The 14,405-nt window shown below is 39.9% G+C and overlaps 1 protein-coding gene across 7 annotated transcripts in view; it reads right to left on the bottom strand.

Moving 5' to 3' along the window:
* LOC115209298 (kielin/chordin-like protein) overlaps nt 1-14,405 on the bottom strand; it is a 195,844-nt gene that overhangs the window by 79,458 nt on the left and 101,981 nt on the right. For all 7 annotated transcript variants that reach the window (XR_004998145.1, XR_004998144.1, XM_029777635.2 and 4 more), the window contains 7 exons: nt 14,178-14,270; nt 9,809-9,888; nt 8,411-8,504; nt 7,376-7,623; nt 5,060-5,153; nt 4,095-4,274; nt 2,155-2,238 (listed from right to left, as the gene is read on the bottom strand). Coding sequence is in view for 5 of the 7 variants with exons in the window: in XM_029777635.2 (XP_029633495.1) it covers nt 2,155-2,238; nt 4,095-4,274; nt 5,060-5,153; nt 7,376-7,623; nt 8,411-8,504; nt 9,809-9,888; nt 14,178-14,270 (873 nt within the window). In the remaining 2 variants the exon portion in view is untranslated. The remainder of the gene's footprint in view (nt 1-2,154; nt 2,239-4,094; nt 4,275-5,059; nt 5,154-7,375; nt 7,624-8,410; nt 8,505-9,808; nt 9,889-14,177; nt 14,271-14,405) is intronic.

The following is a 14,405-nucleotide window of genomic DNA, read 5'->3' as shown; positions in this document are numbered from 1 at the left end:
CCATGCTAGCATGGGTTGGACGGTTCAACTGGGGTCTGGGAAGCCAGAAGGCTGCACCAGGCCCAGTCTGACCTATACACACATCATCATCATCACTGTTGGCATGGGTGGGACTTACATATGTGTGTGTGTGTGTGTGTGTGTGTGTGTGTGTGTGTGAATATATATATATATATATATATATATATATAAGGTGGCGAGCTGGCAGAAACGTTAGTGCGCCAGGCGATATGCTTAGCGGTATTTTGTCTGCCGTTACGTTCTGAGTTCAAATTCCACCGAGGTCAACTTTGCCTTTCATTCTTTCGGGGTCGATAAATAAAGTACCAGTTACACACTGGGGTCGATGTAATCGACTTAATCCCTTTGTCTGTCTTTGTCCCCTCTATGTTTAGCCCCTTGTGGGCAATAAAGAAATATATACATATATATATATATATATATTCAGGAGAGAGAGTAAAACAGTAAAATGACAATACACTCAATAATGAATATAAATTTTCATAGGTTATATTTTATTATAGACTAGCACACCCATGTTGGCCAAAATGCTGACAATTTTATTAACGATAGAAAATAGCACATCAATACAATGAGGGACACTTAATACATGTCAGCAATCTAGTAAATATATATACCAGGAGTAGTAGAGGGTTAGGGTTAGGGTTAGGGTTAGGGTTAGGAAGAGGAGGAAAGAGAGAGGGATAGAAGGGATGAGGAGGGTGAGGACAGGGGGAGAAGGCCAAGGGAGGAAAGCTGTATCTCAAGAATTTAAAAAGTATAACATCTTCTATGCGCAGTAATATATATATATAAAAAGGGCTTGAAAAAGAAAGCCATGGAACTGAAAAGCTTAAGTTTAGTTATTTTACAAGATTTTATATTTTCTTTGTATTCATCATCATCGTTTAACGTCTGCTTTCCATGCTAGCATGGGTTGGACGAACCAGATGGCTGCACTAGGCTTCAATCTTGATCTGGCAGAGTTTCTACAGCTGGATGCCCTTCCTAACGCCAACCAAGAGTGTAGTGGGTGCTTTTACATGCCACCGGCACGGGGCCAGTCAGGCAGCACTGGCAATGACCTCGCTCGAATCTTTTACACATGCCACCGGCGCAGGTGCCAGTAAGGTGATGCTGATAATGATGATGCTCGAATGGTGTCTTTTACGTGCCACCGGCATGGAGGCCAGATAGCCGCTCTGGCAATGATCACGCTCGGATGGTGCTCTTAATACCCTACTAGCACGGGGCTCAAGTGCCAGTAGTGCGACGCTGGTAACGATCACGCTCGAATGGTGCCTTTTAAGTGCCACTGGCATGGAAGCCGGTTAGCCGCTCTGTCAATAATTACACCCATATGGTGCTCTTTGCACCCCGCTAGCACGGACGCCTGTCATCAAATTTGATTTTGATTTTTGATTTTTGATTTCACTTGCCTCAACAGGTCATTGCAAGCAGAGTTTTAGTGTCCAAAGAAGGAAAAGGTACGCATAAGTGGGCTGGTTATGCCCCTGGCATAGGCCACGAGATTATGGTCTCATTTGGCTTGCCGGATCTTCTCACGCACGGCATATTTCCAAAAGTCTTGGTCCCTAGTCATATCCTCGGTGAGGCCCAAAGTTCGAAGGTCATGCTTCACCACTTCATCCCAGGTCTTCCTGGGTCTACCTCTTCTACAGGTTCCCTCAACCGCTAGGGTGTGGCACTTTTTCACACAGCTGTCTTCATCCATTCTCGCCACATGACCATACCAGCACAGTCATCTCTCTTGCTCACCACATCTAATGCTTCTTAGGTCCAACTTTTCTCTCAAGGTACTTACACTCTGTCAAGTATGCACACTGACATTACACATCCATCGGATCATACTGGCTTCATTCCTTACAAGCTTATGCATGTCCTCTGCAGTCACATCCCATGTTTCACTGCCATGTAGCATGGCTGTTCGTACACATGCGTACAGCCATGCTACATGGCAGTATTCTGTAAGATAATGAAAACAGTTACTAAAAGGTGACAGATGCTGAACAAATAATGATGAATATATTTCTCTCCATAATCTTAAAACATTTTATTCTAAAATGGAAGTCAGTTCTAGCTGGCATGTTCCATATATAATGAAAGAAATAAAAATCTGCAAAGCTGAAATACCTTCAATACACATGCAATTCGTACAGGTATTGTTGCTTGGTACAATATCTCCATAGCTGTAACTCATGTGGTCTTCTTTGCAACCTGAAAATAAACCGTGAATTACATAGTAAATATGAAATTTCTGCTGGGAATTCTTAATACATTTCTGCTTAGTTATGTGTGAGAGAGAGAGAGAGCTGCTCATGGTCTTGTGGAGGTGTCTGAATTTACAAAAGGTTACTACATTAAATATTTTGAAAGTTTTGTATCAAAAACATAAATGCAATTTCCCCAATGTAGTTTTAAGTATATTTGGGCTGTGGTAATATAATATAGAAGAGTTAGTTAGCCTGGAATCTAACTTTAGAGGAGCTCAAGGTAGATTATCATCAATCCACACTGACATAGTTTGAAAGGATCCAGCTGGTCCAAGGCCCGCATTGTGCTCCAATGCCTGGTTTCTATGACTCAATGCCATTCCTATTGCCAGCCTCTTTACAGAGTGCACTGGGTGCTTTTTAGCGGACACTAACACAAGTGAGGTCACCATGCAGTGTACAGGACTACAAAACTTGAGAGAGGTGACTTTATGCTAAGAGATGAAGGATTCAGGTGAGAGAGAAGGAACCAGAGCAGAACCGGTTCCTTGCTGTTGAGAAGCTACATGACTACTCACATTTTACACGAGAGGGTGGAGGGTTGGTTTGGAGAAGAGAAGAGAGGGCTGACAAGGTGTCAGTGTGGACCCTTAATGTAAGAAGTGAGTTGAAGTGAAAGAGAGCAAAAGAACCAGGAGTGTTGATGAGGCAAGGTTAAAAACGTGTATGAGATGATGAATAGGAATGGATGAGGCGATGAATAGGAATGGATGAAGCAGTGAATCGAGTGGACGAAGAACAAGTTTAGGTAATGAGACAAAGGGATTCAGTAAGGAAGTCAATAATTATAATCATAAATTAGGGTTTTTTTTAATTATTAAATCCCTCCAAATTCTCGATTATTTTCAGAATTTATTGAAACATAGGAAGTGTAGTTGGTTAGAAATTCGGTCATGAAAGAGTTAAACCATCAACATTACTCTACTTTTAAATTAGAAATAATTTAGAAATACTTTAATAAGAAAATCAAGTGAAAATAACACAGTCATCTCACAATACAATAATTGTTTCTGATTTAAATACAAAGCCAGAAATGTTGAGACAAAGAGGTTAGTCAGTAGCATCAATCTCAGTGTTTGATGGGTACTTTATTAACTGTGAAGGAATGAAAGACAAAGATGGAGGGATTTGAACTGAGAGGGGGGCAAAAACATTGAAACAACTGCCATGAGACATTTTCTTTCAAAGCTCTTCTGCCAGCCCATCTGCTTAACCCTTTGCTACTGACCCTTACTCCAGGCTATATAATACAAACATCCTGTCTAAAAGGAAATGCTCCAACAAAATTTCACATTAATTTAATCTAAATATTAACAAAATGGTTTCCCTAAATTTTACTTTATCTTCAAAATTAATTAAAACACAGAGTATTTCTATAATAATATGCAAACGAAAGAGTTAACTCACAATACAATCACACAGCACAAAGTATATCTACAATCAACACATAGAGAAGACTTCAAGTTCAAAACAAAAACACAGAGACAAATAGATAACCCGAAAAGCCCAGGACTGACAAGTATTTACAACATACAGGACATAGCAATGCAAAGCAATTTATGAATAAAGTATTGTAAATATAATAGAATATAGAAAATCAAAAGAAAACAGCACATACCAAAGCATACAGAGCTGTATTCAATAATGCAGACAAGGTCAAAAAAGAAAAAAATTTAAAACCACAGGATATTAAGAGCAGAGATAAAAATCAAAGCCTCAAAAGTGAAAAGTGTCTGTTATGAAATGCAGCAGACACGATAATGAGAGAAAGCTTAATTACTCAACTGAATGGGATTTTACCTTTGCACTGAGGACAGCATTTTCCTTTTGGTGTTATGACATTCCTGCAATCAAGTTTATCACAGGAGTCGACTGTTTTACACAGTATATCCCCTTGGCTACAGTAACATTCTTGGCATCCATTTCCAGAAAGTGTGAAGACATCATCGTTCAATACTATTTTCTCATCAACCAGGCAGTCTACAAGAAAAACAGAATTGTTTTCAGATTTACAGAGATATTTTTTTATGCTTTTAACATCCTGGTAACACACACACACACACACACACATATCAGCACAAATATATAGATCACATGACGTTAATTGATAGTAAATGACATTTTTACATTTGCTTTCTACGCTGGAATGGGTTGGATGGTTAGACAGAATCCAATGGCTTGGAGGATGACATCTTGCACCAATGTCTCAGTTTTGACATGGTTTCTATGGCTAGATGTTTTTCCAAATGCCAACACTTAACAGAGTGTACCAGAAACTTTTCCATGGCACCAGTACTAGTGAGGTTGCCTTGTAACTCACAAGACCAACAGGCTTCTTAGCTCAAGAGTGGGAACAGGAGATGGTGCGGGGGCTTTATATAAGGTGTTGGGAAGGTAATGTATGATGGGAGGATTAGGAAGAGGTTTGTTGTGGAGGAGATTCGTGGTTGCTTTACATTTTAGATGGGTGGCTGGAGGGGTGCCAGAACATAATCTCAAGCGGGTATGACCAAAGAAGTGAATAGAAGACAGCATAGAGTGAAAGATGGCTATAAGCAAGGGTTGGATGCAGTCAGATGGCTGCAGGAACATAGGGAAACAAAGCAGACCGGTACACTACAGTTGTGTTTTTAAATGCTTTTGTCAGAAAAATCAGTTTTTTAAAACTAAAACATGAAAAATATATAAAGAATACATTTTCTTGAAACATTAATAAATTATTCACATAAAAAGAATAAAATAATCAGTTGCCTGAAATATGTTACCATGACAACGAGGACAACATTCTCCATCAGGAAGTACCGGGTATTTACACTCAATTGATGGACACACCTTTTGCTCACATTTGGCAGTGCCATTCTGCAATATCAGAAGTTAAAATACTCAATGTGTGTGTGTGTGTGTGTGCAAATATAAAACATTAAAGTAGAAGATTACAGAGGATAATTTATAAGTGAGCTGAAAATCATTCAATTTTAAGAGAAAATGTCTTAAAAATTAAGTTCACAAATTCTAAGCAAGAAAGAATAAAGAACTCTTCAAAACATTGTTACCATCTGAGAAGAGGCCATACTTAAAATGGCAAAATGGTAGACAAAGGATTTCATACTTTGTATCAAATGTAATAATGTATAAAAATCCAAGAGACACAGTGGGATCACAGGCAGGTTCACAGAAATGCAAGATTTCAGACATAGATGCAGAGAAGTAGTTTAGCAGTAAGGGCCCATCATCAAATTAACATCCATTTTCCTGTACTTGGTTGGGTGAAACAGAATTCCCTAAGGCAGATTTTCTACAGTTGGGTGCACTTCCTGTTTGCTAGGGTCAAAAATTCCATCACTGAAGCTGCACAGAAGGCTAATAGTTGCCTTTAGATAAAAAGGAGAGCCCAGTGGTTTGCTGCTGGGATGCAAGCTGGAAATTGATGCATCTCAGGTGAGTCAACTGTGCAAGGGAGGCTGATGTTGAAAGACCTGGAACCCTGTAAGATCCCAGAAACACCACCGATGATGCATCCCAGGGAATCTGCGAGATATATCTTGGAAGCAAATAGCCAAACATATTTTTAAGAGAAACTGGAAATGTACGACACAGCTTATATGACAGAGACACTTGTCTTCATCATATACAACTTATATGACACAAACACAAACACACACACATATATACGTATCCATATATACACACATGCATGCATACACACACAAATTATAGCTGCTCACTTGTGACTGAAGGTCATCACTGACCATTAAGAATATTGTAAACTCAGACAAATTTATACTTTACACTTGTGGCCTTTGCCGGTGACTAATAAGCTCAGCCCTTGATAAACATCCACTGCACAGGTTGTGCGTTCTTGAGCAGCTTACTTAAATTCTGCATGGAAAGTGCATGTTTCTTTCAAAAACACCAACTCCTCCTCCTCCTTCCTTTACTTGGTTTCTCTTTTTCCATTGGTGGTGGTAACAAGCATTGCTTCCCCAACTGGCTTCCCATATTCCCCATGCTTTCAACGAGGATCTTACACAATCCTTAAATCATAGTCTTGATTTCTGCTCTGGGCTCTCCGCAAACAAGTTCACCATACAGAGTTTGTTTAGGCATCCTCTGATCATTCGTCCAAACAAGATGTCCAATCCAATGTAAATGGTGCTTGTGCACCGTTGTTTCAATGCTCAGGACATCTGTTCTTTTCAAGAGTTCTGTTCCTGGAGTCAGCCAACATTCAGAACATGTCTGAGACATCTCTGATGGAAGCATTCAAGGTCTCCTACATGATGCCAGTAAAGGCTCCATGTCTCATATGAGTAAAGGAGTGATGCCAGAATACGCACACACACACACACACACACAGAATGTGCACAACAACTTTTGTCTGCTTTGTGATGCCATGTTGGGACTGGATATAAGACTCAAAAGAGCCCTGAAGGAATCAGTTGCCTTCTGAAGCCTCTGAGGTATTTCATCAGCCAAGGAGCAAGAACAGCTGAGTGTGCTGCCCAGGCAGATCAATTTCACTCACAATATGGAAAGTAACTTCTATAATGGCCCTGGTTCGACCAAAGCCCTGTGAGTCAGTTTCACAGAAAGAAACTGGAAGAAGCCTCTGTGTGTGTGTGTGTGTGTGTACCCTTATCTTCATATTACACAATGATTGTAAATTACCATCGCCATCATACAGGTGAAGTTGTTCACTTCCAGTCTTCTGAGAAAAACATGTCTGACCATGGAGAAATATTACCTTACTTGGAAACAGGTGACCGTTTCAATAAACGAAGAGCATCCAGCTTTTAGAATATCTGCCTCAACAAACTCCAAATGACCCCTACCCACATGGAAAAGTGGACACATGAACAATAATAATGATAATGTGATTTGTAATTAGATATGAATTAGTATCAATGTCTGTGTGTGTGTGTGTGTCTGTATGTGTGTGTGTGTGTGTGTGTGTGTGTGTGTGCATATGTAGACATCACATTCTCAAAAAGGAAAATATGTAAGAAAATATGTTTCCTTTTTAACGGAAAGCCATATCAAAATGAGTGAAAGATAATTAGAAAAATAACAAGAAAACTTACCAAACAAACACAATGTTGGCAGTGGCCTTCCATCCATTGAGAGCCATTGGGATGTTGACCACAGTCCATACAAGTAGGACAGCATTCGTTAGCCAGAACAACAGGTGTGTGACAAGAATCAAGAGAAGTACACACTTTTTCCTCACAGAACACATTGCCTTTCTGACAAGAACATGTTTGACAGGGGTCCGTGGAAGGAGTGAAGGAACTATTCAAGGCATGGAAATTCTCATCATAATTACAGCCAACTGAAATATAGATTTAAAAAAAAAACCTGTCAATATACAATAACGATGCAGTTAATTAAACTTATACTCCATTAACAGAACGATGAGACAAAAAGAACTAACCACATTTATGGACATTATTTACATTATTCACATTTGACAGATATGTCCTCATATGGCATAGTGGTTAAGAGCGCTGGCTACTAACTCCAAGATTCCGAGTTCGATTCCAGGCTGTGACCTGAATAATAATAATAATAACATCATAAAATAAACTTAGGAATGAGAACCCAGGTTTGAAATTTCCCCAAGACACCTGATGAAGGCTGGAGGGTATATCAGCCGAAACGCTGTGTTAACAACAAATAAGATAAGGACAAATATCTTTCAAATGTAAATAATGTAAATAATTCCTCATCTCTTAAATATAGAACTTCACATTTATGGAGTTTGACTCTTCTGATACCCGACCACCACTTTAGACTGCCCCTGCTTCAAGGATACAAAAAAAAAACTTTCTTGTTTTAAAATGATTTAAATTAAAACATTCCCTCAAAATTTCATGTTACAAACACCAGTTTATGAAAGACAAAATTATTTTACTAAATTCTTCCTTATTTCCAAAATTAATGCACTTGAGCAGTAATATGGTAACAAAGAGGTTAACACTTATTCTTTCAACAAATATATGGAAGCATAATCATGAGTTTAAATCTTGTTAAAGACATTACATAAAGACATAAAGCACGAAGCACACCTGTTTGACTTACCTGGAAGAGGAAACGGTTGTTCTTTTAGAATGGCTTACCTTTACAACTTGGACAGCATTCCCCTGTAGCTGTGGCAGGGAAGAGACATGAAACCTCAGGGCAGAGCACAGGCTGACAGTCAATAAAATCTGACTGAAGAAATATAGTTAAAAAGAGGAAAATAAATGGGTTGATGAATATAATCAGAGATTTACAGTTAAAAGCAAGAAAAATGAAATAATTCTCTAATTTTAGACCATCTCCTACAATATGAAAGAAGAAAAAATGGTCCAAATACTTCTAAATGTCTTTTCATTTAAGTACAAAAATAGCTGCTAATGTTTGAAAATCTGACGGAATTTTTGTTGTTTTTTATCACATAGAGACACAAAGCATGGCTGCGTGATCAAAAAGTTTGCTTTGCAAACAGTTCACTGTGCAGCACCTTCAGCAAGTATCTTCTACTATAGCACTGGGCAGACCAATGCCACATAAGTGAATTTAATAGAAAGAAACTAAAGGAAGCTTGAGAGAGAAGGAGAGATAGGGGGGAGGATGGATGTGTGCGTGCATGCTTCCCTATGTAAATAATGTCATTCTTTGTTGAGAGTAGGACTGGTTTGCTCCACGCTTTGGAAGACCTTTGAAATAAAATGAAAAATCCTTTACTTGAAAAATAGTTAAGGGTTGGTGAAGGGTTGGTGACAGGAAAAGCATTCAGCTGCAAAAATTCCTGCCTCAAATAACTCCTTGTCTTACCCATACTAGCATGGGAAAACAAACATTAATAAAACAAAAGAACAAATCCAGTGTAGTATATTTATCTATTTAATATAATTCATGTGTTTTAACCCTTTTGATAGAAACCTACCTGAGACAGACTTGGCTCCATGACAGAAAAAAAATTTCCTGTTTTAAGTCATTTATTTTATAAATTTGCACAAAAATTTCCTGTTAATTTATGCCTCAAAGTTGAGCTTAATAACGATAAAATTAGTTTAACATATTTTCAAAATTATTTGAAACAAAAGAAATGAATTTCAACAGAAATATTTAAGAACAACAAAATGGCAGGTGTACGCAAGGTGGAATAGCTAAGATGTTTGCTTTTCAATTACATGGTCACAGGTTCTGTTCCACTGCATGGTACTTTGGGCAAGTGTCTTCTATTATAGCCCTAGGCCAACCAAAGCCTTGTGAGTGGATATGGTAGACGGAAACTGAAAGAAGCTCCTTATATACATATGTGTGTGTGTGTATGTGCGTGTGTGTATGTGTGTGTGTGTTATTGTCTTTACGTCCTGTGATGGTTGTAAATGAATGTTACCATCATAGAAGCAATATTCTATGAAAACATGTCAGGCCAGGAGGAACCCATGCAAGAAAGGAAAAGTGAGCATTAAATGATGATGATGATGATGATGATGATGATTAGTGAGTAAATAAACTCTCCTTACCTTACAGGTACAATTATTGCACTCAGAGTTGATCCAGGATGTTTTATCAGGTCTATGTCGATTGTGTTCATCTTTACAACCTTGAAAAATACACCAAAACAGATTGCTATAAGAGTCCACTCCACTCATATCCATGTGGCCACCACCAATGAGAAAACCACAATAAGGTTGTTTACTCTGCAAAAGTAGTAGCCTAAGTCCCCCAAACACACCCAGTCATCTAAAAGAAAAATTCACATTGGTTGATAAAATCCCTCACATTTGGAAAGACAGTACAAACATCCGCCAGAGATATCTTTCAGCATTGGTCTACTGAATTACGGCAAACTGAGGACTAAACAACATTGGACATACAAAAGTAGGCTTGACAGGAAGGAAGCTGGAACAGACCCAAACTGCCACCCTACATCCAATCATTTGTATCTATAAAGTGAATTCATCCAATTTGTTCACTTATTAAGTTATTCATCAAGTGATAATTGTAAATGAGAGTCACTGTTATATAAGCAGAGACATTTTTTTCAATCTTTGGTGGGAAAATGTCTAATGATGGGCAAATGTTAGGGTTAGTGACAAGAAGGACATCTGACCCTAGAAAAATCTACTTCAAATTGTACCTGACCCATGCAAGCATAAAAAGGTGAACAGCAAAAGGATGATGATGGTGGTAGTGATGATGATAATGATGAGGCTGTTGATGGTGGTAGTGATGATAATGAAGAACATTGTTTGGTTGTTTCTGCAAGCAGTACAATGTTTAAATATCTATTTACCCATTCATAAGACTCCTCACTGTTGCACTATGTCCTCATCCAAAATTTATATAAATCTACAGTCATAAATCATATGTTTTACAATTTCTAAAATGTTCAATTCTATTTCCCTCAACACTGCTCTTTATAATAACTATTATTGTTATTCATTTACATCAGCAGCCATAGTGCTTTGCCATTTTATGGTGCACCCTCCCATCCCAGCAGTCTTTATCCTCTAACCTCTACTGGATATCTTTGTCTAGAGTACCTCCAATGGCTTACTATACGGAATGCTTCCCCCATCCTTACCCAGCGTCTATCTCCTATGGAATGTAGTGATTATGTAGCGCATAAAATGATAGTGTATGCAGGTTGAAGGCTATTGTATGTTTACGAGGTCTGCCAAATGTGAGCTTTCTTTTCAGATGCATGATGCTGCTGTCTCCCATCCCAGGGTCTCACTGGCCCACGTCATCCACACCCCCCAAGTTGGCACACTGAAAAGTAGGTCTAGTGAGAGTGTTGAAATGCTTGAACGGAGACATGTAGATTTGTGTTGCATCCAAGAAGTAAGGTGGAGAGGAAGTTCTGCTTGGCTCCTCACAAGCAAAGAACATAGGTATAAGATTTTCTGGGTAGGGAACACTGATGGGGTTGTGGACGTCGGTATACTTCTTGTGGAGAAATGGGTTGATAAGGTAATCAAAGTAGTCAGAGTGACAGAATACTTAAGCTTCGACTAGTACTGCAACATGGATTAACAGCCATTATCTCAGCTTCTGCCCCTCAGCCAGGGCTACCTGATGAACAGAAAGACAGATTTTACAACACTCCTTTGCAGACCCCCTCATTGACAAATGACAGGGATCTTTGTGGCTGACGACTTCAACAGGCATATTGGACAACATCCAGGGAGCTTCCATGGTGTACTGGAGGCTACAGATTTGGTTCCCACAGTGAGGAGGGAACCAAGCTGCTGGAGTTCTGTGATGCAAATGATGATCTGTAATTACGAACTTCAGGAAACCTGCCAGTCACCTGTCTGGTGAGGACACTAGTCAGATTGACTACATTATTATCAGGAACAGAGAAAAATGGCTACTTATAAATGCCAAAATCTTCTCAGGTGAAGAATGCACCCCACAACATAGGTTAGCAGTCAGCAATTTCAGGATCAGGGCTAAATGGATGCCCAGAAGATGACCAGCATGGAAAAGAAGGGCCTAGAAGCTTAAGGACAGAGATTTAGAGACGTATTACTTGAAGCTTTTGACAACAAACAGGAGGATGTAGCATCACATAATGTGGAAGACAACTAGAAGTTCCTACAGGACAACCTGTTGCGGGCTACTGACGAGATCTGTGGATAGTGCAAAGCCCCCTCTCAACTTAAGGTAACGTGATGGTGGAACAATGTAGTTGACAAGGCCATTAGGGAAAAGAAACATGCATGGAAGGACTGGAAGTGCAGTAGTATCCGATCACCAGAAGGGAAGCTACGAGACAGGTTTACTTAGCTAGAGGGAAAGCAGAAGAAAAAATTTGCCAATGTTCTGCAATGTGAGGGCCAAAGTGTTTCATATTACAAGACAGTATGTAAGAGAGAATCATGATGTCACAGGAGAGAAATGTGCTCACATGGAAGATGGCTCACTTTGCAGTGATGCTGCAAAGAGAGAGACTTGGAGATGCCACTATGAAAGGTTGCTAAATGAAGAGAATGCATGAGAGAAAGAGAGTCTGCCAAATGTCGACTCAACAGAAGGACCAGCTATTCGATTTGACAGTACCTTGGTAGATAAAGCAATTCATGGTATGAAGAGAGGGAAAGCCTCTCGCCCATCAAGAATCACTGCAGAGATGCTTAAAATGTCTGGTGGTGTAGGCTGTAGTCTAGTCACCCACATAGTCAACCAGGAGATACATGAAAGAGTCATACCTAATGATTGATGTAGCAGCATCATAGTCAACTGTTAAAAAGGTAAAGGTGATGCAATCAACAGGAATAATTACAAAGGAATCAAATTGTTGAATCAGGTGATGAAAGTCAAGGAGAGGGTCATAGCCCAACTAATTAGGGTGAGAGTTAGTTTAGATGAGATGCAGTTTCGTTTTGTAACAGGGAGAAGCACCACTAATTTCTGGTAAGACAGCTGCAGGAGAAATTCCTAGCCAAAGATAAACCTCTGTACTTGGCTTTCATTGACATGGGGAAAGCCTTTGACAGGGTTACCTGATGCTTTATCTGGTGATCAATGTAGAAGGTAGGGATAGACGAAGGGTTAGTGAGAGCTGTACAAGCCATGTACAGGGATGCTGTCAGTAAGGCGAGGGTTGAGAATGAGTATAGTGAAGAATTCCAGGTAGAAATAGGAGTCTACCAAGGTTTAGTCCTTAGCCCCCTCTTATGTGCAGAAAACAGATTCCATCACATGTCAGGAGGAAAAATTAGAAGTAGTTGATAGCATCAGTTACCTAGGTGACCAAATCAGTAGCCAGGGTGGATTCTCTGAGAGTGTAGCTGCTAGAATAAAACAGCCTGGGTAAAGTTCAGAGAGCTCCTACCTCTGCTGGTGACAAAGGGTCTCTTGCTCAGAGTAAGAGGTAGATTGTATGATGCATGTGTATGAACAGTCATGCTACATGGCAGTGAAATATGGGCTGTGGCTGCTGAGGAGATGCGTAGGCTTGAAAGAAATGAAGCTAGGATGTTCCACTGGATGTGTAATGCCAGTGTGCATACACAACACAGTGTAAGTGCCCTGAGAGAAAAGTTGGACATAATAGGTATCAGATGTGGTGTGCAAGAGAGAGGACTGCGCTGGTATGGTCGTGTGTTACGTATGGATGAGGACAGCTGTGTGAAGAAGTATCACACCCTAACAGTGGAGGGAACCTGCGGAAGAGGTAGACATAGGAAGATCTGGGATGAGGTAGTAAAGCATGACCTTCAAACGTTGGGCCTCACAGAGGCAACAAGTGACCGAGACCTTTGGAGATATGCTATGCTTGAGAAGACCTGGCCAAGTGAGGTCATAGCCATGGCCTATGCCAGTGCCACATAACTGGCTCATTTAAGAGTACCCTTCAATCACCAGGCAATATGCTGTGCTTGAGAAGACCTGTTGAGTCAAGTGAAATCATTGTCAAGGCCGATGCCAGTGCCAACTGACTGACACTCATGCTGGTGGCACGTAAAAAGCACCATTCAAGTATGGTCAATGCCAGTGCCACCTAACTGGCTCCTGTGTCGGTGGCATGTAAAAAGCACCATTTGAACGTGGTTGATGTCAGTGCTGCAGTACTGACTCCTATGCTGGTGGCACGTGAAAAACACCATATGAATGTGGTCGGTGCTAGTGCCGCCTGACTGGCTCCCATTCTGGTGGCACGTAGAAAGCACCCACTACACTCTTAGAGTGGTTGGCATTGGGAAGGGCATCAAGCTGTAGAAGCCTTGTCAGATCACATTGGAGCCTGGTGCAGTCCACTGGCTTACCAAACTGTCCAACCCATGCTAGCATGGAAAGCAGACATTAAACAATGATGATGATGATTTTAAAAAAAACATTTTTTCACAGTTTCATCTAGCTAAAGCCATTATTTGAAAGTACCTTGGCATTCTACAACATCACCAGAGTGAGCATCATACCATTCAACAGAACAGGTCCCACAATAGTTCACTCGGCAGATGGCACCAGATATACCTAGAAACAAGAAACAAATTTAAATGTTTTAGAAAAAAAAAGCATTATCTGTATTAAAGAGATTATATTAGTACAAACATGGCAGAGTAGTTGAGAAGTTTGCTTTGCAAGCAGATGGTATCAGTTCTGTTCTAA

The sequence above is a fragment of the Octopus sinensis genome, linkage group LG3, assembly GCF_006345805.1.
Source record: "Octopus sinensis linkage group LG3, ASM634580v1, whole genome shotgun sequence".
Taxonomy (NCBI): Eukaryota; Metazoa; Mollusca; class Cephalopoda; order Octopoda; family Octopodidae; genus Octopus; species Octopus sinensis.
The sequence above is the reverse complement of the archived record's forward strand: the minus strand, read 5'-3'. Positions and strand labels throughout refer to the sequence as shown.